The following is a 25,552-nucleotide window of genomic DNA, read 5'->3' as shown; positions in this document are numbered from 1 at the left end:
AGGACCTCCTGTCTGGACCTCATCCGCCCTCACAGTGGGCAAAGCCGAGAATGGCGGGACACCAGGGCCAGAGGAGGCCACCACCACTGTCTTGCCTCTGCAGGGACAGCCTGTGAGGGCCCCAGAGGAGCAGCCCCTCAGCCTCACCATCCTCGGTTTCCACATAGAGGCGGAGTCCCAGGTCCTGGTTACGGTGCAGCAGCCAGCGGTCACTGGCTGCTGTGACATCCAGCACCAGCCAGCCCTCGTCCCCAGCTCGGAGCGTCTGAAGATCCAAAAAGAACAAGTCAGACTCCCTGTGGACATGAAAGAACAATTAACCGGTGGCCGGCACAGCTGCCTGTGAGTTTCTAGTGCCCGCTTGGGGACCGTCACTGGAGCATCCCACTCTGGGCTGGCTCCTCCCACGACTCCTCTCACTGAGTGGGCCCACAAAGGTGTTACTGCGCCTGAGTACAGATGGAGAAACTGAGGCTCAGTGACCTGACCAAGGTCTCACAGCCAGGATGGCAGGATGGGACCTGAAGCCAGGACTGTCTCTGGGCTCTTTGCTCAGTGCCCAGAGGCCTCGGGACAAACATCTTTCCCGTCTCCCAGGCTCCCTTTTCCATCCTCTGGGAACAGATCTTCCCCCTCCCCCACTGCAGCCCCCAGTGGGGGGGACACACGGGGCCTTGCCCAGGAGAGGTGAGGCGGGGCGGGCGCCTGGGCCCAGGGGAAGGCACCTGTTGGATTGCTCCTGGACCACCTGGAACATGCTGACGTGGAGGGTCCTGTTGAGTGGGCGGGTGCTGGGCACCTTGTAAATCCGGAACTCCGCGGCTGTGACCGCCTCCCCCGCCGGGATCTGGGTCAGGTCAAAGCGGAACTCCTTCCAGTGGGGCTCCTGGTGGCCCAGGGCTCCGTCTCGCTCCACTGGAAGGCAAAGCAGAGCCAGTCACTCGGGGTGACTCAGGCTCCTGAGTGGGCAGAGCCGGGTGATCTGGTGTCATCCACTGCCTTGGGGGGCTCTCGGAGGCCTGGGCAGGGCCAGCTTCCTCCACTGCAAATGGTCTTGTTCTAGGTCTGCCCCAGGGTGTAGACAGGATTCCGCAATGTAGACAAGGCTGTGAGAGGTTGTGGAGTCAGTCGCACCCTGAGCCCCAAACCCTGCTCGCACCACCCCGGGGGCCCCCAGCTGGCCCTGGGACCTGCAGGTGAGACAGAGGCTGGGCCTCCCCTGGGAGCTCCGAGGCCAAAGGGGAGACAGACATCAGACCCAAGGCAGGAAAGGGCCAGGCCCTCCCGGAGAAACTTGGTGGGCAGGGACATAACCGAGGGCATCTCAGCAGGACACGGGCCATCCAGAGTGTGCCTGGGCCTGGATGGGGGCGCTGGGTGAGGTCGGGGGCTCGGAGCCGACAGCTGAGCTGGGCTGAGGCAGGAGAGTGAAACTGCCACAGTGTCAGGGCACTGCCGGGCACAGGCCTAAAGCGGAGGGACCCAAGGGCAGGGCAGGACAAGTGACCACCCAGAAACAGCAGAGGGCAAAGGACCCAGCTTCCCGCTTTGGAACAAGGAGAAGGAGGAATGAAGAAGGAGGGAAACGTGGAAAGGAGCAAGAAAAGCCAGGGTGGGAGTGACAAGCTGCTGGAGAGGCCCAGTCAGGTGCTGGGAAGTCCGAGGGTCCCACTGGGTGGTGGGAGCTGAGCAGGCTCCACGGAGGAGGTGACACCTGAACTGGCCTGGAAGGATGGGACGGAGTTTCAGCGGTTGGAGAAGGTGGCAGGGAGGGAGGGCAGTGTAGGCAGAGGGGACCCCACCTGCACAGGTGTGGAGGTGCCCTTAGGCCAGCAGGTGTGGGGCACAGCAGGGGAGCCGGGCCAGGACATGGGCTGTGCCTGTGGCCAGCGGGGAGCACCGGGGGCGGGGCAGCAGGGACTGGTGGGGCGAGTGGGGGTTGAAGACTCCGTGGAGGCTGAGCTGGCGCACAGGCTGGAGCTGGGACCCGAGGCGGCCCCGCGAGGGGGCTGGTCCAGCAGTCTGGCAGGGTCCGAGGTTGCGGAATAAATCCCACAGTTCCCTGCACGGAAATGCCCGGGATGGTATATTTAGGGCGGTCTCACTTTAGCCTCCCGTCACTTTCACACAGTAAAAATCTGTGTTTCCGGAAAGCAGGGGCGGGAGCCGCCCAGCGCCCTCCTCAAAACCCAACACTGAGATTTTAATTACATGTTTGTGAGTCTTTTTAAAAATTCTCTCTCTGGCTACTGGGCTCCGTGACCGCAAGCCAGGTTTTTAAAAAGCACCAGGCTGTGCGGCCCAGGGCGGATGTGGGGAGCACTTCCTGTCCTCGCGGTGGGGACCTGGCCCAGTGGCGGACGGGCAAGCAGCTGTGCTGGGCAGGGGCCGGGGCCAGACGTGCTTGGGCAGGAGGAGGCCACGTCGGAGAAGGACTGGGTCGTGCATTGTCCAACAGCACCCGTGGGTGCCTAGCACGCAGCCAGTGCCCACCCGAGAGCCAGGATGCTCAGGCGCAGTGAGCTGCACCGTGTGGTCCAGGTGCCGTGGCCACCGGCAGGGACTGCCCAGGACGTTTGCTGAGTGCTGGTCATGCCCCGAACATCTTCTCATGTGTGCCCCCCTCCCTAGATACACTTTCTCTCTGTTTGTTTACTCAACTACAAAGAGATGAAAACAGATACACTCTCACACACAACTTTGGTGACAATCACAGTGGATTCAGGAACTACGGAGACAACCTCTGTTACGTGGCTTCGTGAGAATCCCCAGTTTGCAGGATGAACTAAGTCCTTGTTGTTGGTTGTGTCACAGGGTGTGACAGTGAAGGAGCCACTCAGTTTTGCCCTTGGCCGACCTCTGTCACAGCATCATGATACGCACTTGTCCCCAGGGCACAGCCGAGGCTGACAGGTGGGTGGGGGGGTTCACAGGGAATGACCAGACGCTGATCTCATGTTGCATATGAAGGAACAGCCACCAAGCCACCAGCTCTGCATGGACACCGAGCTTTGTGGCCGTCCTCCCTCGCTGACGGGTGGGGCCCGCACTGGCTGGCTCAAGAGCGTCTTGCTCAACTGAACTGACCCCACTCCCAAACTTCCCTCCTGAGGGTTTGTGAAATCAATAAACCACCCAGGAGTTCCAGCACAGGAAACAGCCTACACTGGCTGTTCCAGGCAAGCCTAGAGTTGGGAAATTTTTAGAACAATGATGATTTCCATCAGAAATTGATAAAACTTCCTGGGGTGCAACATTAACATGGACATTCCTGTTACCGCCTGCAGGGAGTGCCCCTTTCTCTGCTGTATTTATGGCTGTGCAGTGACTGCTCCTTTGGATTAGGAAAGATATTTCTCAAAAGTTGATGTTGGGGAAAAAGCATTTGTTGGGACCTGGGTTTTCCCCTGTGGTGGCTCTGGGCAAGCTGCCCTGCATCAGCCACCAAGACCGCACTGAGAAGTGCAGATTCTCTGGCCTGTAGCTGGGGCTCCTGGTCCCAGCCCTGAACCTGCCAGCGGCCAGGTACTTCCTTGGTGTGTCCTCAGTCTCCTCGTCTGTGAAAGGGAAGGGACTATGGGATACGAGTGGTGCATTCCTTAGGAGGTGGGAGGGCACTAACCTCTAATTTCCTAGCTTAATCAAAGTGCCAAAGTAATGCCATGCGGCCGGCACCATCTGAAACTCAACAGGCATTGGGTGGCGGTGGGGTGGGTAAGGAGATGTTCAGTTTTCTTTTTTGTTTCAAATAAAAATGTGGCATGAGAGAAAATATAACACGAAAATACATCAGTTCAACTGGCAGGCATTTGAATGGCTTCTAGACGCCAGCTTTCACCTGCCCAACTTAAGTCAAGGCATTTAACCTTCGGGGCTCAGTGTCCACATCTGCAAAAAGACACTTTGATATAGGGTCAGGTTTGTTCACTGTAGTCGGTACTTGGTTATGGTCCAACAAGTGCTGGACTGTTCAGGAGCATTTCCTTGTTGGTGCATGCCCAGCCCCCACCTTCCCACGTAAGCAAGGTCTGGAATTTCCCAAAGATGCCTGGGCTCAGAGAGGCAGCACCTCTGCAGTGCCGCTGAGACCAGTGCTGGCCCAGACAGAAGGCACCACACACACTCTGCACCCACTTCATACACATGTGGAAATGGAACCCAGGAGTCCTGACCCCGGCTGGACTCCGTCCACTACAGTGGACCACCACTGTCGGATGCTGAAAAGATGGCATAAGAGCCAAGTTGGTATTGGCCCCGAACGCTCCAGTGCTAAAGACAGACACCTGAACGCACAGCTCAGACTGGCTGCTGCCACTTCCCAAAGCCCTGCTATTATTTGGGGGTTCACAGAGGGAATTTATGGAAGGGCCAAGGTCTGTACAATGTGATTTCTCAGGTTTTCCCAGTAAAAGTCCACGGCCGGTGTGGGGTTGGGAAGTTTATCCCAGACAGGCTGGGGGAAGGGTGCAGGGGGTGCTCCCCACCTGGCCAGTGTCCTGGACCCCGACCATCTGAGATATGTCCTGCCAGGAATCCTCTGTTTGTGGTGGTCCTGGAAGGGACCACTGATGTTTAGAGCAAGGTTTCTGGGGAGTAAATTATTTCCCCCATCTGCAAAATCTGGGGTGGAGATTCCTAATTTTGGGGGTCTCTTAATTTGATTTTTGGGCTTGTGGGAGGATTCCTGACTCTGTTGCCATCTCATGGTCTGAAGACTTTAGAAGAATGTTCACTTTTCCCATTCATTTTTCCCAGTCACATCCAGGAATATTAATTAATTCACTTATTCAACACATTTGAAAGCAGTGCTTGTCGTGTGTAAGTCACTATTTAGGCACAGGAGACCCTGAAGCCAACAAGACACACCAGCCCCTGCCTAGTGAGAAACGAACAAGATCAGCATATAGGGTTAGAGCTGTGAGGGACAGAGAGAGGGGATGGGACTGGGAACAACGCTGGGGGGAGGGGCTGCTTTATGCTTTTAACTTTTTTTTTTTTGTTGAGATAGAGTCTCGCTTTGTTGCCCAGACTAGAGTGTGTGGCGTCAGCCTAGCTCACAGCAACCTCAAACTCCTGGGCTCAAGCAATCCTCCTGCCTCAGCCTCCCGAGTGGCTGGGACTACAGGCATGCACCACCATGCCCGGCTAATTTTTTCTATATATATTAGTTGGCCAATTAATTTGTTTCTATTTATTGTAGAGACGGGGTCTCGCCCTTGCTCAGGCTGGTTTCAAACTCCTGACCTCAAGCAATCCGCCCACCTCAACCTCCCAGAGTGCTAGGATTACAGGCATGAGCCACCGCGTCCAGCCTATTAAGTGAAATTCTTTTGAAAAAAAGACTTACCAGGCACAGTGGCTCATGCCTATAATCCTAGCACTTCAAGAGGCCAAGGCAGGAGGATCCCTTGAGTCCAGGAGTTTGAGGTTGCAGTGAACTATTATGATGCTATTGCACTGCCATAATTATTTATTTATATCATTAAGGATTTGTGGATGTTTATTTTATTCTATGGGTTATAATCCAATACTATTGTTGTTTATTTCAGTGCTCAAATTGTTCCAGTTTTGGCCATTGGAAGCTTCTTCAGGTTGGCTCCCGTGTCCTTTTGACACTCACCTCCCCCCACCCTTTTCTGAGTACTTCCTAACTGGCCCTCAAGATGCTCTAGTCTCATCTTGTGATCTCTGGTTCCCCATCTCTGGAATCAGCTATTTTGCCCAAGGATCTCTGGTTCCTCTTATTGGAGAGATATTTAGAAACTAAGATCTGGGCACTGGGTGTACTCATGGTACTGGGGTGTCACTGCTTTTAGGCCTTCTTTGTGGACGGAGCTAGGAAATACATGTGCATACTAACTCATGCATAAACACACGTCTGTATTTATGCATCTGTCTGTCTAGATATATCTATTTTTAAAATCTGAGTTCATGCTGATACCTCCAAGTGCAGCCCAACATGGAGTTACTTTAGATGTGGAAGACCTTGGAAAGACCACCGAGTAAGATACTCTTAAGATCATACCTGAACATTTTCATGCTTTACTGGCAGTAATGCAAAAGGGTAACATCCCTAGAGTGGGGAGTCCAGCAATAATCTAGCAAAATTACACAGCCTTTGATGCAGAAATTCCATTTCTAAGAAAATGTCCCAGGCCGGGCGCGGTGGCTCACGCCTGTAATCCTAGCTCTTGGGAGGCCGAGACGGGCGGATTGCTCAAGGTCAGGAGTTCGAAACCAGCCTGAGCAAGAGCGAGACCTCGTCTCTACTATAAATAGAAAGAAATTAATTGGCCAACTAATATATATAGAAAAAATTAGCCGGGCATGGTGGCGCATGCCTGTAGTCCCAGCTACTCGGGAGGCTGAGGCAGGAGGATCACTTGAGCCCAGGAGTTTGAGGTTGCTGTGAGCGAGGCTGACGTCACGGCACTCACTCTAGCCTGGGCAACAAAGCAAGACTCTGTCTCAAAAAAAAAAAAAAAGAAAGAAAATGTCCCAAAGCCACACCCATAAAAATATGAAAAGATGTATATACAAGGCTATTTTTTACAGCATAGTTTTGTAGTTTGCTACAGCAAAAGACTAGAAACAACCCAAATGTCCATCAGTAGATGAGTTGAATGAACTATGATACATCTGCATGGTGGGGTGTTATGTGGCTATAATAAAATGAACAGATCATCTATATTCTGCAATAGAATAATCTCCAGGAGATATTATTATTATTATTTTTTTTTTAAAGCCAGTCAAATTTAGCAGTGGGGGGTTGAATACCAACTTTAGTGACACTAATGTGAATAAGTTCTGATAACCCACTACCATCGGACCAGCCGATATTATTATTTTAAAAATAAGCAAAGTGAGGCCGGGCGCGGTGGCTCAAGCCTGTAATCCTAGCACTCTGGGAGGCCGAGGCGGGCGGATTGCTCGAGGTGGGGAGTTCAAAACCAGCCTGAGCGAGACCCCGTCTCTACTAAAAATAGAAAGAAATTAATTGACCAACTAAAAATATATACAAAAAATTAGCCGGGCATGGTGGTGCATGCCTGTAGTCCCAGCTACTTGGGAGGCTGAGGCAGGAGGATCACTTGAGCCCAGGATATTGAGGTTGCTGTGAGCTAGACTGACGCCACAGCACTCACTCTAGCCAGGGCAACAAAAGTGAGACTCTGTCTCAAAAATAAATAAATAAATAAATAAATAAGCAAAGTGAATAGTATAGCTAATGTACCTTTTGCTATGGTTTGGATGTGACTTATTCCCACAGAAGCTCATGTGAACTTTGATCCCCAATGTGGCAGTGCCGGGAGGTGGGGCCTAGTGGTGTTTGGGCCATGGGGGTGGATCCCTCATGAATACATTAATGCCCTGGGGTGAAGAGTGGTGAGTGAGCTCTCCCTCTCCTGGGAATGGATTAGTTCCCTAGAGAGTAGGGATGTGTTAAAAAGAGTCTGGCACCCTTGGTTTGTTCTCTTGCCTCCTCTCTCACCATGTGATCTCTCTGCACATACCTGCTCCCCTTTCACTTTCTGTCGTGAACTGAAGCAGCCTGGGGCCTCACCAGTTGCACCTGCTCAGTCTTGAACCTTTCAGCCACCAGACTCAGGAGCCAAATAAACTGCTTTTCTTTATAAATTACCTAGATGTAGGTGTTCTGTTATAGCAACATGAAACAGACTAAGAATATTGGTCCCGAAAGGTTAGGGTGTTGCTGCACAGATACTGGTAAATGTAAAAGTGGCCTTGGTGTTGGGTAGTAGGTAGTGGATGGAAGAATTTGGAGGATCAGGCTAGAAAAAGCCTGTATTGCCATGAACAGAACATTAGGGTCATTCTGGGGAGGACTCAGAAGAGGACAAAAAGACAAGGGAAAGTTTGGAACTTCTTAGAGACTGGTTTAGTGGTAATGGCCAAAATGCTGATAGAAATGTGGACAGTAAAGGCCTTTCTGATGAGGTCTCAGATGAAAATGAGGAACAAGGCATTGGACACTGGAACAAAGGCCATCCTTGTCACACCATAGCAAAAATGTGGCTGCCCTGTGGTCAGGCCCTAGGGCTTCCCGGAAGGCAGAACTGAAGAATGATGAACAAGCTTATCTGGTAGAAGAAATTTTTAAGCAGACAAGTGCTCAATAATCAGAGTGGTTATTTTTAACAGCTTATGCTCTGGCGGCAGCAAAGGAATGAATCAATAAATAAATAAAGGCAGAATTTGTAATCTAAAGGGAAGCAGAGTGTAAAAATTTAGGAAATTTCCAGCCTGGCCTTGTGGTAGAGAATGAAAGAACATTTTTATTTTTTTAAATTATTTTTTATAATTTTTTAATTTTCTTAACTTTTTTTTCTTTAACATTGGAAGATACTGGTACTTGATATTGAAAGAGCATTTTTAGGAAGGGAGTCCAAGGGTGCCATGGTGGTAGTGAGTGAGGTCTCCCTCTCACAGGAATAGATGAGTTCCCTAGAGAGTGGAGGTCTGTAAAAGGAGTCTGGTTTCCTTGGTTTCTCTCTCACCATATGATCTCCACACATGCCCACTCCCCTCTCTACCATGAATTGAGGCAGCCTGAGGCCCTCACCAGATGCAGCTGCCCAATGTTGAGCCTTTCAGCCACCAGACTGAAAAGCCAGATAAACCACTTTTCTTCATAAGTTACCTAGCCTTAGGTATTCAATTATAACAACATAAAACAAGGACAACCTTTTACCTAAGAAAGGGTGAGCGCATCATCATCATCACCACCACCATACACTGGTCACCTATGAACAGGTCGTCAACTTTGGCCCTATTGACATTTTCGGCAAGGTAATCTTTTGTTGTGGGGCACTGTCCTGTGTATCATAGGATTGTTGGCAGCATCCCTGGTCTCTGCCCACTAGATGCCAGTGGTACCCACTTCCCCTCCCTGGTTGCAACAATAAAAAATGTTTCCAGATATTGCGAAATGTCCCTTGGAGTCAAAATTGTCCCTTGTTGGGCCAGGCGCAGTGGCTCATGCCTGTAATCCTAGCGCTCTGGGAGGCCTAGGCATGAGGATTGCTCAAGGTCAGGAGTTCAAAACCAGCCCGAGCAAGAGCGAGACCCCATCTCTACTATAAATAGAAATTAATTGGGCAACTAAAAAAATATATATATATATAAAATTAGGCCGGGTGCGGTGGCTCACGCCTGTAATCCTAGCACTCTGGGAGGCCGAGGCGGGCAGATTGCTCGAGGTCAGGAGTTCCAAACCAGCCTGAGCAAGAGTGAGACCCCATCTCTACTATAAATAGAAAGAAATTAATTGGCCAACTAATATATATAGAAAAAATTAGCCGGGCATGGTGGCACATGCCTGTAGTCCCAGCTACTCGGGAGGCTGAGGCAGGAGGATTGCTTGAGCCCAGGAGTTTGAGGTTGCTGTGAGCTAGGCTGATACCACGACACTCCCTCTAGCCTGGGCAACAAAGTGAGACTCTGTCTCAAAAAAAAAAAAAAATTAGCAGGGCATGGTGGCACATGCCTGTAGTCCCAGCTACTTGGGAGGCTGAGGCAGAAGGATTGTTTGAGCCGAGGAGTTTGAGGTTGCTGTGAGCTAGGCTGATGCCATGGCACTCTAGTCAGGGCAACAGAGTGAGACTCTGCCTCAAAAAAAAAAAAAAAAATTCTCCATTGTTGAGAACCACTGCCCTTGGGAATGCTAAAGTCCCATTCCATTATTCTAAAACCTAGCAAGGGCCGGTTGCAGTGGCTCACGCCTGTAATCCTAACACTCTGGGAGGCCAAAGCGGGTGGATTGCTCCAGGTTAGGAGTTCGAAACCAACCTGAGCAAGAGCGAGACCCTGTCTCTACTAAAAATAGAAAGAAATTAATTGGTCAACTAATATATATAGAAAAAATCAGCCGAGCATGGTGGCGCATGCCTGTAGTCCCAGTTACCCGGGAGGCTGAGGCAGCAGGATTGCTTGAGCCCAGGAGTTTGAGGTTGCTGTGAGCTAGGCTGATGCCATGGCACTCACTCTAGCCAGGGCAACAAAGCAAGACTCTGTCTCAAAAAAATAAAATAAAAAAATAAAACCTAGCAAGTAAGGAGAAAAATAGCCATGTCTGTGGGAGAAGGAACCAGTCATGTGAAGAGCTAGCAGACAGCCTTCTAGGCAGAGGGAACAGCAGGTACAAAGGCCTTGTGTGTTCGAGAAGCATCAAGGAGGCTAGTGTGGCTGGAATCTAGTGGTTGGGGTTGAGGTGAACAAGAGAAGCCTGGAGTGACAGCAAGGCCAATTCATCTGTAAGAAATCCTGTTTCTCAGCCTCTGAGAACTCAGCACAGTGACTGAAAGAAGCCCTGTGATATAGGAAGAATTTTAAAGGTCCAATTGCTGCTGATGCTGTGACTGCCTCTGACCATGGGAGGTGAGTGGGAAGCCACTCGGGCCACAGTGCACCTGCAGAGTTTTCTCCAGCCAACAGGGACTCCTACAGCCAGCCCCATGGAGATAACGGGCTATGCTGGGCACGCAGAACAGAAAATGCCACCTTCCACAGGGCTCCACCTGGGGAGGCAGTCAGAGTTTACTTTCTGAATAACCTCAATGTGGCCCCACAGTGAGCAATCGTGAATCACCAATAAGCAATCGTGAGTCACCAACGTGCGCTGATGGAACCCTGGGCCTCCTCCTCCAGCCCCGGCTAAAACCACCTCTGGATCCCACGTTTCCAGGAAAGGCCTGCTGTGGGCAGGAGGAGCCTCCACCCGCCACGGCCACCAGCCACGTCCGGGGCACTGCGCCTGCCACTCGCACGCCAGGCCTCCAGATGCCCAGCCCTGCGGCCGTCGGCCCAACACCAACAAAGGCTCCAGCTATTTTTGAGCCCCGGACAGAATTTAGACTCACCCAGACAACCTAAATCTGTCTTGTTTCTGGCCAAAAAGTAAGACTTCCAGACACCCTCTCCCTCCAGCTCTGAGTGGCTGTTCAGAGAACAGACTCTTCTGACCTGTGGACCCATCCCGCGTCCCTCAGACCCATCCCAGCCCCGCAGGGCCCAGGGAGGGGCCTAAGCTCAGCCCTGTGCTCCAGCCCTCCCTGACCTGGCCCTGCCCTCTGTCCCTCTCGGCCTCTTGCACCTTCTGGCTGCAAACGCCCTCCCCGGGACCCCTCCTGAGAACGCTGTCTGGGGTCGGCCCTCCCGGCACGACAGGCTGCTTCCCTCTCAGGCCGGCTGAGGAGCCTCCTTCTCCTGGGACCCCACACGGATCAGGCCGTTGGTCTCCCCCTTTCTCCGGTGCCAGGGCTCCTGCTCCAGGTTCAGCTGCCCCTCTGGACAGAAAGCCCTTCGAGGGCAGGGACGGAGCCGTGCGAGGTGGACACGAGAGGCGCTCAGCGGTCAGCGCGTCCAGCCCTCTGTGCTCCGGGGCTGGGGGGGGCAGCCACTCTTCCCAAGGGCTGCTGTCCCCAGGACAGTGGCTCAGTGTCCAGCACCCACAGCCCCTGGGGCTGGGGCATCGTTGCTGGTCTGGGAGTGGCTTCCACGGCACAGTGTCTCCAGCAGGTGCCACCGCCGTGTCACGTGGCTGTGGGACTCGCCTCCTCCCAGCCTGGCCCCTGAGGCGAGGGCAGGCTGCCCCAGCGCCCCGGGCAGACAGGCTGGGCCCGTCTGGCCAGTCCTGCTCGTGGCGAAGGCCAAGGGGCCATGTCAGACCTCACGCAAGACCCACCCGGGTCTCCACGGCCTCCAAGGCCAACGGAAGAGCCACAGGATGGTGACCCGTCAGCCTGCGTCCTGAAGGGGTTTCGCGCACCCGGAAATCTCAGCGCCGCCAGAGCAGGCCCGGGGCTTCACCTCCGAGGTACTTTCGGCCAGGTCTCCTCACTGGCTTTTCTCAGGAGCTGTTTCCATAACTGGCTCTGCGTCGTAATTACCGGTCCGGGCCTCAGACGGCTCCGGGCCCCAAATTAAAAAGGAACACCCACACACGCCACCACATCAAGCCCGCCAAGGCCAGAAATAGATCCCAGGAGATGTGATGAGCAAGAAAGATGCAGTTCCTCCAGTTGAACCGCGGGAAAGAACTGAACTCTGGGAATTTTCCAGAGAGACCTGGGCATGGTGACACTTCCCTCCTGCCTGTGGGGGAGAGGTTTCCATGGGGAGGAGCCCCCATGAGCGGGCGGGGAGTGGGCACATTCTCTGGTCAGAGCTGGAAAGGCCTTCGGGCAACCCTGCAAAGATGGGGAAACTGAGGCCCAGAAGGGGCAGAGGCTTTCCAGGGGTCACACATTAGGTTGGGGGCCCAAGACGTGGATGTTCAGACTCGGGGCCACTGTGAAGCGAGTGGCCCTGGATTCAATGGGTGGCCATATAGGGATGAGGGGTCACTTGTCCACAGGTTCTTCTGTCAACAGGTGTCCAAGAATGCCTGCTGAAGCCACCTTCCTCCAGGCAGGGCCCAGTGGGGACTCAGGGTCCCAGGGGAAAACCCAGGGAGCTGTGGCACCCACTGTCGGCTTCCACGGGATGGGAGGGCTGGCCCCCTTCTGCCCATCGAGCAGGCCCAGCCCCTGCCTGGCTCTCGGGCCCCTGCCTGCTGCTGTGCTCCTCTTCCAACGCTGCGAGTCTGCCCGGCGCTCCCGCCACGCAGGGGCTGGTACACGGTGTGTGTGTGGGACGCTGTGAAGAGTCAGATTTGGTCTCTGTTTTGAGGTTGTTCAGGGTTTCCCAAGAAGTAGGAAGAAAAGGAGCTGGATGTGCCCCTGAGTCTCACAGGCAGAAGGTGACCAGACCCCTAGCAGAAGTACGACGAGGGACGGCACATCCATTGCAGAAAAGGCCTGTCTCTAGGGGCTGGAGTGGGGCTGGGAGCAGTCAGATCTATGGAAATCCTGGCCCACTTCCTTTTAAAAGAGGGGTGGATTTTGACAAGCAAAAATGGAGGCGAATATATTCTATGAAGAGGGTACAAAATGAGCAAAGGCACAGAAGTAGGGTGTGACAGACCAGCTCCCGTTTATTAAGTTCCTGCCGAGCGTCCGGCGTCCAGCCGAGCACACTGCACAGCTCGCTGCGTCCCACGCAGCCCTGGGAGGCACGCCCTCCCTACCTTGTCGCAAAGGTGTGCAAACTGAGGTTCAGAGACTTTCAGCAAGCTTCCAGTGTCTCAGAGTTCCCAAGAGGCACACCCAGGATTAAAATTCAGCTTTAATATATCCACAGAAGGGTGTGTATAAGAACATTTAGAGCAGCTTTATTCATAATTACCCAAAACTAGAAACAGCTCAAATGTCTATTAATAATAATGGATGGATTGTGGTATATCCATGCAATGGAATACAAATTAATTATTTTAAAAATAACTATGGGCTGGGTGGAGGGGATCATGCCCGTAATCCCAGCAATTTGGGAGGCTGAGGTGGGGAGAATTGCCTGAGGCCAAGAGTTCGAGACCAGCCCGGGTAACATAGTGAGACCCTGTCTGTAAAAAATATAGGGGAAAAAAATGAGCTGGGCATCATGGTCTACCTGTAGCCTCTGCGACTTGAGAGGCTGAGGCAGGAGGATTGCTGGAGCCTAGGAGCTCAAGGTCACAGTGAGCTATAATCATACCACTGCACTCCAGCCGGGCAACAGAGCGAGAGCCTGTCTCTAAACAAAGAACTACAGATGTTACAATAACATGCATGAATCTCAAATTATACTGAATTATATTGAAGGACTAGGCACAAGATCATACACTATATGATTCCATTTATATGAAGTTCAAAGAGGAGCTCGAATGAATCTACAGTGATTGAAATCAGAAAGTGGTTGCTGGAGGGACTGTCTAGTAGGAATGAGATTCCCAGGGGCATCCATGCTATGTTTCTGTATAATTTGGATTTTGTATAATGAACATGCATTATTTCCATAAATCCCAAAACAATGAAGATACTTTAAAAGCAGGATTCTCCGTTTACAACACACATTCACATGCAGCACTCACTGTACCCTGTGAAGGGCCAGGCCGCATCCTGGGGAGAGTGGCAGATGCAGTGGAGGCTGTGGAGGCAGAGAGACAAATTGCTGTGTGTCCTGGGAAAATCACCTAACCTCTCTGAGCCTCACTCACGCTCCTCCTTTTCAAACAAAGATGTGACAGTCATTGTGAGATGGAAATGAAAGAATAGACGTGGAGGTTCTGGGCATGTGATCACCACTGGGTAGCATCTCACACAAGCCCAAAACAGCCCCATAAGCGCAGTATGTCCATGTTCCAGAGGAGGAAACTGAGGCTGGGAGAGGTGGGCTGGAAAGCCCAGATCACACTGAGAGCAGGTGTGGGAGTCAGGATGCCAATTCTGTGTGTGCGAGTCCCAGGTCAGACACCCTCACCCCAGTCCTGTCTGCCCTGCCGTGTTCGGCCCTTCCTGTTTCCAGAGGGGGTCCCTGTCCAGCGCCCCTGACAATCACCTTCATGGCTCATGTATTTACTATTTGTCTCTCCCGCTGGAAGGTCAGCTCCACGGCGGCAAGGCCTTGGTTTTGTTCACTGCTGTGTCCCAGCAGCTAGAACTGTGCCTGACAACCATTTGTTGAATGAATGAACGAACGAATGGGAGAGTGAAAGAGTTCCCTAGTAAACAAGCGAAGGCTGCGACCCTGGGGCCCATGGAGCTAGAGCGTCGCCCTTCAAGGCCACAGGGCTGGCAAGGGCAGAGCAGGGCCCGGCAGGTTCCTGACCCCCAGGCAGTCCCAATTCTCCCAAACCAGCAGTTCCACACCCCTGTCTGCAGCCGCCAGACACCACGGGGATAAACTAGTCTGGTGCAGGAAAGGGTCAGGGCAGAGGGACCCTGGCTAGACTTCCGCCTGCCAGTGCTGTTTGTGCCTCGGTTTCTCCATCTGGAACAGGGGCATCTGCCTCTCCGCGGATCCCTGGTGGAGAGGGTTCCGGGAGAAGGAGCAGAGTGGTCCTTCCTGCCGCCCTTCCTCCCTCAGGAGGGGCCAGGCTGGGAGCGGCACTGGGGCAGGGGACGGGATGCTGTGAGAAGACGCCTCTGACACAGCCACAGGCCAGGGCGGGAGCCCCTCGTTCTGACACCACCACTGCAGACTGGACGAGGGAGCAGAGGCCCAGAGAAGGGAAGGGGCATGCCTGGGGACACGCAGGAATTAGTGGCGGGCCCAGGCGGTACAAGAACCTGGGTGACAGATCGCTAGGAGCCCCACTTTACCAGGAGCAGCCCAGGCTCAGGGGACCAGGGACGGGATCCATCTGCTCCACGCGGTAACAGCCCCGTGACTGCTGGGATGAAGAGGAGCTGCGGGTCTCCGGGCTGCTGTGGACACGCAGGCCAGGCGGGCACCGATGCCCGCGGCCCTGGCCCCAGCGCAGGCGCGTGAATCACGACGAGCGTCCTGGAGCGCCCACTGCTCACCACGCCTGAGCCGTGGGTGGGAGGCCTGGACACGCCCTGTGCTCTGGGTCCCACGGCTGCCAGCGACGGGCAGGGGCCTGGGGGCACCAGGCCTGGCTTCTCAGGAGCCAGGTGAGGCCGGCGGGAGAGGTGGGGCTGAGGCAGCAGGCGTGGGAGCCGGGCGTGGGTGTGACGCCACAGGGCCCTGCGATGCCACTCCTGGTGCTTCGGGGCCTGGGGCCCGGGGCTCCAAACACAGAGAGGATCCTGGTAAGGGTCCAGTGCCCCAGACAGCCTCCGTGATTGCCAGTCAACACCACTCTAACCCAGAGAGTTCCCCCAGCGCCATTAGCGCAGAGGATAAAGAAGGCCCTCTGACAGCCGCGCCCGCCCTCCCCGGAACAAAGATCTGCTTGTTAACCCGCAGCGTCCGTCCGAGGCCCCGGGTCTTAATGAAACACGCAGAGCTGGCGTGGGAAGAAGCTGGGATTTGGAATCCACAGCTGTGGATGTTGCCCTGGACATGCTGTGTGGCCCTGGGGTGGCCACTTAACCTCTCTGAGCCCATGAAGTGGGGCTGGCAAAACAGTTTCACATGAATTGCATGACCAGTTGTAAGGCTGTGAAAGTTCACACGCTAATTTCTACCCTAAGAACAGCTACAGACACTCTTTGGTTGGCCATTTCTGGGTTTCACATGTGTACAAGACATGTGGGGACGTTCCTGTCACTTCCATGCCAAGGCTGGGCTAGCTGGGAGGGACTGGGGCCTCCAGTGGCCAGGCACAGGTGCACATTCTGAGGGGAGTGGGGCTGAATTTCTGCTCCTCCCCCTCTATCAACCAATCACACAACCACCCTGAGGACAGATCACTAGGAGCCCCACTTTACAAGGAGGGGTCCAGGCTCAGAGGGGGCAAGTGATTGCTCTAAAGTCACACAGCAGGAGTAGGCCTTGCTGGACTCCGCAACAGCTTGCTCCAGGCTGTGCATGCCTTGACCCCCCCACCCCCTGCATGCCGGGGGGAACAGGACGTGGGCGAGTGTGATTCATTCTGATGGGTGCCTCCGCTGGACATATTCTTGGGGGACGCCATCCTCAACTCTTCTCGGTCCTGAGCCCCTGGTCAGCCTCTTCTGAGGATGGAGCCCTGGTACCAGCCCCACATATGGTCTCCTCTGTCCCAAGTCCCCACCCTGCCCTCTAACCAGGACGGTGGCATCCAGATCCCACTCGCCGGAGCCCTGTGCCTGGCGCTGGGCTCTCAGCACTGGTTACCGGCTGCCTCCCGCCGCTCGGTCCCCACCTTGGCCCACCACCAGCTCTGGGGTAGCGGGAGCAGAGGCTTGGCTGTCCCCTCTCCCTGCCCTAGCGTAGGAAGCAAGTGGCTGAGGACCCCACAAAACCTGCAGCTGCTCGGTCCCCCGTGTTCTTCAGTCCAAATCCCTCAGAAAGCTCTCTCTACCCTCCGAGCCAAACGTGACAACAGAAATGTCACCTCCTTGAGCACTGGGTGTACAGTCAGAAGACCCAGGCCTGTCCTGGCTCAGCAGGTAGAGGTTGTGCCATCCTAGGTGTGACATTGCCTCTCCGAGCCTCCCTGTCCTCATCTGGGAGATGGGATGAGGACCACGGCTGTGAACAGGGGTGCTGGAGGGTCGAGAGCGATGCTGTAGGTGACAGGAGGCCGGTGGCCGTGGCCAGGGTCCTCTCCCTGCTCTCAGCCCATGGCTCCCCTGACCCTCAGGCTGAGCTGTGGTCCCTGGGTCCCCAGGCCCAGCCTGCTGTCTGCCCAGCCCAGACCTCTGCCTGTCACTAGCCGTGGACAGGAGGCAAAGCAGACAGGGGTCTGGCCGACAGGAAGTACTCAGGACCATAGACTACGGAGAGTTTTCTAGTGGGAAAAAATAACTTTGAGACCTTCAAGAGTAAATGGCTCCATGGTTGAGAGAAAACTGTGTGCAGAGAGGAAAAGCAGGCTTTGCCCGGGGAACAAAGAGGGTCCAGGCTGCCCACTGGGCCCTTCCACAGGCCTGGACACGCACTCCATGCCAGGCCACATCCCAGCCGCTGGGGCCCCAGGTGACAAGACACAGTCCCTGACCCACCAAGCTGAGAGCCTGCCCCTCCCCCAGCGGCTCCCCTGACAGCCGCCCCGCCCAGGCCGCGAGGCTCCGCGGGGAAGAGCCTGCTGTGGACTCAGGGCAGGTGGGTCAGCTCTGGTCACTCTGATGGTGTGAGCACGGGTTTCCACACTGAACTTTGTCCCTCTCCTCAGCACTGCCCTTATCACAGTGACAGCATCCCAGCCTCTGTTTACTCATCTGTCTCCCAGGACCAGGCCGTCTTCCTGGTGCAGCCCAGGTGGGCGCGACATGGCAGATTCTTACCCCTGGGCGCGCTGGGAGGGGCGGATGCAGCCCCTGGGCGTCCGCACGCCCCGCCGCTCCTGCCCACTCTGCAGCCCGGGAGCCCCACGCGCCCGAGACCTTCCCTGACCCTGGCGGTCCCCGCTCCGCTGTGGGCTGCGTCCATCCCTCGAGACTCCCCGTTCCCGGCCAAGGTCTGGCACTGCCTAAGGATGCAGCTGGTGTTCACTCCCCAGGGGCCACCGTGGGGACGCCGGGGCCCTGACACTCAGCCCGCCGTGCACACGGTCACCGCGGGTCCACGACGCCATCCGCGGCGGCCCGCACTTACCCATGTTGACGAAGCTCATGACCAGTTCTGCGCGGCTCAGGCGCCCCTCCGGGGGCCCGCCGTCCTCGTCGTCGTCGCCGGCCATGGCGTGGTAGAGGTCCAGCATGAAGAGCGGCGCGGACGCGGGCAGGCGTGCGGCGGCGGGCGGCGCGCGGGGCCGGGGCCGCCCGGGCAGCCCGAACACCGCCAGGATCTCGCGCTGCATGTCGCGGCGCTCGCGCGCGCCCAGACGACGCTGGGGACAGCCGGGCGGGGGGCGCAGGCCGGGGCCACAGCCGCCCAGCGCGCACAGCGCCAGGCCCAGGAGCCAGAGCGGGCCGGGGCGCGCGGCCATGGCGGCCGGCCGGGCTCAGCGGGCGCGCATCGGCTCCCGGGACGCCCCGACGGTGGGCGGCGGGCTGGGCTGGGCGGCCGGCGGGACGGGGCGGGCGTCGCCCGCGACCTCAAGGCGATGCCCGAGCGGTGCCGCGCGGCACCTGTCCCGGCCCGGGCCGTGCGGACGCGCACGCCACAGCCTGTGGGCGGGGTACTCCCGGACTGGGGACCGTCGGCTAATCCGTCTGTCACCGCCGCGCCGCCGGGCCCGCTGAGGCCGAGGTCCGCGCAACGGCAGGGGCGACGGGCGAGCTCCGGCGGCGATCCCGGCGGCGCGAACCCGCGAGTCCCTCGGCCGGGCCCGCCGTCTGTGCTGCCCGCCGCGCCGCCCGCGCCCTTCGCCCCGCCCCGCCCGGGCGCGACCAACGGGGGCGCGAGGGCGGGGCCAAGGCCGGGAACCCACGCCCTGGCGGGGCAAGGGGTCCGCAGCCCCGGCGCCAGCACCGTCAGGGTCGTCCTGGGCTCCCACCCAGCCTCTAGCCTCCGCTCTGGGACCCCAGGGTGGCGGCGCCGTCCGGGGATAGCTGGAACCCGCGCTCCCGCGGGGCGTGTCCTTGATGCTCTGGCCCTGGCGGGGATCCCCAGTCCCCGTGCAGCCGCCCCGCCTTGGTGCGCGGGGTGTTGCCACCCGGCCAGACACACGGCCTCAGTCCCGTCTGGAGGAGCCGGGCGGGTGCCAGCCAAGCCCCGAGGGTGGGGCACATTCTTTTGCCAGCAGCAGCCGGGCGCGGGTTTCCGGCCACCGCAGCACCTGGTTGCCTCCTGGCGCCTCCCCCGAGGTCCCTTTGCGCGCGCTGCTGCGGGTTCTCCTTCCCGACACCTGCTCAGGGGCTCCTCCTGGCGCGCCCACCCGCCCGGCTCCCGCGTGCTGTCCCGCAGCGCCCCCGGCGGCCGCCCCGGCAGCGCTCGCTGCGCGCCCCGCGGACCCGGGTGCAGACCCAGCCGCGGGGAGGAGATGCGCATCCGCCTCCAGCCTGGCCAAGGACCTCCGGGAGAGTCGCCTTTGCGCATCTTCGCAATTGCCGCGGCCCCGGTGCAAGGCTTGGAAGAGAAGGATCCTCACGGAAACGCCTCTATTGACTCAGGCCCTTTCTGCACACCTTGCTCTTCCCTAGCTGCTCTCTGACCTCATTTATTCATTTACGGTGTGGGAGGAAGTGGCACCACGACCGAGCTTGTAAAGCTGGATGGAATTGGTCTGGAAGGACAGGAAAGGTCAGTGGGAGGAAAGTGTTCCAGGCTGAGGGAATAGCTTGTGTCAAGGCCCTGAGATTTGAGGGAGCCTAACAATGGCAGGTAACAATTAGCACTTACCAAGTGCCAGGCAGGTTTTGAGTGTGTGTCCTGTGTTTACTTCTATAATGCTCCCTCATTGTCATGGGATACATACCATTGGAACCCTATCTTTTTAACAGGCGAGGAAACTGAGGCACACAGATATTAAGGGTCTTCCCCCAGGTCTCACAGCAGTGGAGCTGGGCTGGGGCAGGTGGGCAAGTGTAGGTTAGCTGTTCCATGGAGGCTGGAGAGCCCAGGGGATAAATGGCTGAGTCTAGAGGAGCTGACCACAAAGGGCCTTCCAGGGAATTAGATGTGGGTCCTGAACACCGAGTGATTATGGTGTCCCCCATGTCTGCAGTCCTCAACCCCCTTGTGGCAGACCAGTACTGGTACCCGTGGCAGGCGGCATAGCTGGCGGTGAGTAGCAGGCAAGCAAAAGAAGCTTCATTTGCATTTGCAGCTGTTCCGCATTGCTCCCATCACTGCATAAGCCCCGCCCCTGTCAGATCTGCAGCATTAGATTCTCACAGGAGTGCGAACCCTACTGTGAACTGCACATGGGAGGGATCTAGGTTGTGCGCTTCTTATGAGAATCTAGTGCCTGATTATCTAACGTGGAGCTGAGGCAGTGATGCTAGTGCTGGGGAGCGGCTGCAAATATAGATTATCATTAGCAGGGAGGTTTGACTGCACAATAAATGTAATGTGATAGAATGATCCTGAAACCATCGCAGACACCCCCCCTCCCGCTATCCCCCCCCCCCCCCGCCTGTGTTAAAATTCTTCCATGAAACTGGTCCCTGGTGCCAAAAAGGTTGGGGTCCACTGCCCCATGTGGATTCAAGATTAAACCTCTGACAAGTGTATAATACCCAACAAAATTACATTTTGAAGTGATCACTTCCAAAAATTTTTCCAGTATCAATAAATTCTTTTTTTTTTTTTTTTTTTGGAGATTTACGGATGGAAGTAAATAAATTCTTAAGGTAAATAATCATTTGCTGGTGCCTTAAGCACATGCCTAGTCTGTACCTTACCCAACAGGTAAATTTTCACACTGCTTGTAAACCCGGTAAGGACACTGAGCTTTATCTTCAGGAGAATGCAGATTAGCCATTGAAAGTGCCCAAGGCAAGAGCAGAACCCTAATGCAGAAGCCAACATGGATAGGCAGGAAGGAGACAGGAGTCAGGCCCTGCAGCTGGTGGCAGGCACAGCTTTGGGGGGGTGGTTTACAATGACAATGAGCCTCTAATGGTGAAGGAGTGGAAGGGCACAGGATGAAACTCTCTAGGAGGCTGAATCCACAGGGCTTGACTGAGGCAGATGGCGGAGTCAAGGGGTTGTCCCCAAGTCAGCTTGGTCAGGGTCTCTGAATCTTCTGCCCATCCCCTCACTGTCCTCTCTGCACCCTCGGTGCTCCCCTTTGAGTCCACACCATGTCATCTGGGGCCTCAGATCTAGCCTGCAATTCTCAGGGTGCGTTTTGTGCAATGCTGGGCTCCCAGGCAGACTGCAAGCTGCCCAGTGCTGGGCTGATTCTTACAACAGAAATCATTTCTATCTATTTAGGATGAGTGGAAATAGCCGTGTTCTCTAAACAATGGGCTTCACATTGCCATAAACCTAAACAGCAGGTGTTAGCCACTCCGAGGGGCCTCGGCCCACGGTTCAGCGAGAGCCACTGTGGGCTGCTGTGTGCTGTGCCTTGAGCCAGAGATCAAGTGGACAAGGCCCCTGCCCCTGAGCGCCCCTCACTCTAACAGGGTGACAGTTGGTGAACACAGTCATTTCCAGAGGCAGAATGTAAGGTGTGTTCTCACGGAGGAGCTGGTGAAGTGTCTGGCAGGGCAGAGGCAGAGGGGCTGGGAAGTGGGGGTTGGGTGGCTGTGAGCGGAATCCCAGAACAGGAAGGGAACTGAGGTGGGGAAAGTTTCTTGGAGAAAGTGGTGTCAAAACCAGGGCTTTCCCAGCTGCCTGGCCACTCTGTGACCTTGGGCAAGCTACTTAACCTCTCTCAGACTCAGTTTTCTATCCAGGAAAGGGGGCTAATGATCATAGGATTGTAACGGGTATTAAATGGGAATGTATATACAGCATACACATAGGAATGTATACACAGTCCTATGTGCTCATAGGACAATCACTAGCTTATATAATAGTAAACAGTCAATATATATTAGCTATTGTTATTGCATCTTTCAAGGACCCAGCAGATACCAAATTTGCATTCCTTGTGTAGTATTTCTATTACAGAACTATAATATTTTAACCCTTTTTCTGGCATCTCTATTTCTTACATGGTTTTACAGCCCAGTGTTTATTGAATGGAAATATACTTTCTGTGGGTGCCACCACCAGCTGAGCTTTGCTGCAAAAACTCAGGGAAAACCTTACTTGGTAAAAAAAAAAAAAAAAAAAAAAGCAAATGACCACAGTCCAGACTCTATAAGATGTAGATCAAACTGGTCCCAGCATGCTTTGGCTGCCAGGCGGCCTAGAGGCGGAACTACACAAAATTTCTGGCAGCTTGAAGTTACCCAATTCCACGGAGAATAGAGTAAGCACTTCCTTCAGAATCCATTAGGTTGCAAATTCCTCTTAATCTGGATATTTAGCCTCAAACAGCTTTGGCAAACATGCATCTATCTTACCAAGTTTCTACATCCTAAGAGTGTGGCCTAATGATCAAGAGCACAGGTGGCCTGAGTCTGAGCCCCTCTACCTCTCAGGTTCTTGATTCTTTTCCCTGTTGTTAATATTTGGCTGTTCTAACCATTACAAAGCTAAACTGAGGCTGAAAGAAATATAAGTGCCAAATAGGGAGTCAAAGATTGGAATCAAGGTCCACTTTTGTCATTGACTCATTTTGTGAACTCAGGGAAATCCCTTTCTCATATTTACCCAACCCAGTTTCTCTATCTGTAAAACAAAGAACCTACCATTTGATGACCAATTTTGCTTCTTCCTCTGAAATTCTATCATTTAACCAGAAATTTCAGCATACTGTCAGAAACTGGCCCCATTCTCTCAAACCCCAGGATCTTTGTGATTTCTAATGTCTTCCTACATACTGGTATTTGTTTAATTATGTAAGTGGGAAAGATATCCTACATATTTATGATAATACCCTGATTATTTTGTTGCTTTATTAAATAAAATTAACAAGTATAAAATAAAAATTTCCCTATTAATGAGCTTTCTAATTTATCCATCAAGATATTTTGATCTGAATAGTACATTTAAGTACCTACAACACTATTATACCCCAAGGTAACATTGATATATAAGGTAAGGATTGAAAAGAAAATCAGGAAATACAAAACATTTGTTACTGCAAGCAATTTTAATACAAAAGTGTGTCTTGTTTTTAAACAGTTCATTGGTAGAGCTTCAGTTTCTGCCTCAATTAAAACCAATTGAGATAATCACACAGCAACATGGTCGGAGCTGAAGAGGAACAGCAGCTAAAAAACAGGAGCCCCAGACAGCCCCTCTTCATGGTCACTTGGTCAGTTGACTTTATTACGCACAAAAAAAGACGAAAGCAAACGGGACTGGTTAACAAGTGTGCTGGTGAACTCCGTTAAAGGACGAGCAAGTGCTTTTGTCTCATGTCCACATTTCCAGAACAGGCTTGTGGAATTCATTCCTCAGTTTGTGGGAAGTTGATCGACCATTTAAATAAATAGGAAAAATGTAGATAAACAAATCTGTAATTCACAATGCCACCCAGGAGGCCCCCTTGCCGAGGGTCTGGGTCCCAGTGAACACAAGAGTTATTGGTGGCTAGGCTGGATAGGAAGTTACAAATCAGTTCAAAATCCTAATCTTCTGACGTTTTCTGAACAGTTTCATTTACCCCTGAATTCTAGCAGCTATTTGTCCTTTAAACACCCAGTACTGAAACAAGATCCAAAGACAGTATTGCAATGAACTCCTTTTGCTGTATCATGTGCAAATGTTACTTAGATGAGGTTCCCTCTCTTCAGCTAAAATCACAACATTAAAACATTGGAAAAAGGAATTATAAGTGCCCTCCTCCCCCTCAGTTCTTACTAATTGAGGTGTTTGTGATTTACAAAAAAAAGAGTTCCTTAAACACTGCAGGATTCTTATTTTTTTTAATATAATTTATCTTGCTGAGACAGCAAGTCAAGTTTATAAAGAAGATGCATTTAGGAATAATCCTAAAAGATAAAGCAGGTTTACAACCCTGCACCGCGCAGAAACCCTATTTATAGGCTTTTTTTTTTTTAATACACATTTGCATCTTGACCTTTTCACTTGTTTTTCTCAAATATTTCATTTCTGGGCCCCATCCATTACAGGGTTACCAGGAGGCAAATTTTATCTACATAAATATTCACATGAAAATAGTAACTTACAAAAAGAAAAAAAATAAGGCAGCTTCATAACACAATTATTCTTTTACACTTTTAACAATATAACTTCTCCTGTTCAGAATAAATATACACCCAATGTATGGAGCAGGATTCAAAGTGGATAGTGGCTTGGGGTGCTTGTACAGTGTTATCGCTTGGGACCTGGAGTCCTGGGGGAGGCAGTGGTGGTCTTCTTAGACATGGTCGGGATTTTGGAAGGTTTGCTTAACCCTCTCCTGGAGCTGCCCTGGCCCCCAGCAGCGCTGCTTTCCGAAGTGTCTGAACAAGCAGACTGCGTCTCTAAAAGGTCAAAGTCAGAGGCGTCGCTTCCTCGCCGGCTGCTGGCTCGACTCCCAGCTCGACTCCCAGCCCGACTCCCGGGGCGACTGGCTGACTTTTTAGGGTCTGGAATTCAAGAATAAAGCAGAAGACTTAACAGAGACGGCACGAGGTGGAAGAACAAATGATCAGAGGCTAGGGTTCTGATCCTAATGCCACCTCATCTGCTGTGTGACCTTGGGCAGATGACAGCCTCTGCACCCAATTCCTCACTTGCACAAAAGTCACTGAAGCCTTTTTGGCTTTGTGATTCTACTTGAGTAGCTGCATCCTAAGGTCAGAATGCTGCTCCTATCAGCAGCACCGTTATCTGCCCCCAAAGTACAGTCGATCGCCTGAGCACAGGTGGTGAGTGCACCAGCTGGGCTAATCCACGGCAGACTGAGAATGGAGGCTGAATGATGGCAAGCAGAAATATGGCGAATGAGTAAAATAAAAAGAAATGCAAATAATCCTATGTATTATTTACATGTATTATTTGCCAGGAAGTGAATTCAGACCCGTAGATCCCCATGAGGAGCAGCAGCAGGTGAACAAATTCGATCTTTCCCTGATTTTTCCAGTTCACCAGCAGCCATAATAAAAACGAACTGTTGGAAAAGTTATTAGCAATGCCAGTCTCGACACTACACTGGCTTCTGAGGACGGCCTTGCTTTAGGAGGCCCCTTCTTTCACATTCTCCCAAATGTGATCCTTTCTGATCAAGAACAGGTGGTCATCTGAAAACCCACAGGTCTTTCTTTCTGGACACCACACTAAGTGCTACTCTCATTACTGGGTCTTGGGGAGTAGTGAAGCATTGGCTACCGTTTCCAGACTTGGCCTGGCCATTCCCTCTCTCTCCTCAGCCCAAGACATAGGCCATGGGAAGGTACTTACCTGCTCGATTAGTTTTGGCACCTGTGGAGGCTGGGGAAGAACTATTGCTGGTATCACCAGCAAGGGATGTTCGACTAGAATGAAAAGTTGGTGTTGGTCGTTTCAACTTGCTGCCTGTTGATGGGATAACCTTAAAAAAAATCATAAAAAGCTTACATTTACTTGGATAAATCTTTGACAGAAACTCAATTTTAAAAGGTCTATTTAAGCC

At 53.5% G+C, this 25,552-nt stretch overlaps 2 protein-coding genes across 29 annotated transcripts in view; both read right to left on the bottom strand.

Annotated features, from left to right (window-relative positions):
• LOC105879533 (bone morphogenetic protein 8A) overlaps nt 1–18,415 on the bottom strand; it is a 34,820-nt gene extending 16,405 nt beyond the window's left edge. Inside the window, exons 1-3 of the mRNA XM_020280219.2 lie at nt 18,082–18,415; nt 726–915; nt 148–296 (exon numbers count right to left, since the gene is read on the bottom strand). Coding sequence (XP_020135808.2) covers nt 148–296; nt 726–915; nt 18,082–18,415 — 673 coding nt within the window. The remainder of the gene's footprint in view (nt 1–147; nt 297–725; nt 916–18,081) is intronic.
• A 4,649-nt stretch (nt 18,416–23,064) lies between these two features.
• The window catches only part of MACF1 (microtubule actin crosslinking factor 1), a 358,950-nt gene continuing 356,462 nt past the window's right edge, over nt 23,065–25,552 (bottom strand). For all 28 annotated transcript variants that reach the window (XM_075996862.1, XM_075996875.1, XM_075996872.1 and 25 more), the window contains 2 exons: nt 25,342–25,471; nt 23,065–24,527 (listed from right to left, as the gene is read on the bottom strand). In XM_075996862.1, coding sequence (XP_075852977.1) covers nt 24,271–24,527; nt 25,342–25,471 — 387 coding nt within the window. In that variant the 3' untranslated portion in view covers nt 23,065–24,270. The remainder of the gene's footprint in view (nt 24,528–25,341; nt 25,472–25,552) is intronic.

This window comes from Microcebus murinus, chromosome 2 (genome assembly GCF_040939455.1).
Source record: "Microcebus murinus isolate Inina chromosome 2, M.murinus_Inina_mat1.0, whole genome shotgun sequence".
Classification (NCBI taxonomy): domain Eukaryota; kingdom Metazoa; phylum Chordata; class Mammalia; order Primates; family Cheirogaleidae; genus Microcebus; species Microcebus murinus.
This window is presented reverse-complemented; position numbering and strand designations above follow the sequence as displayed.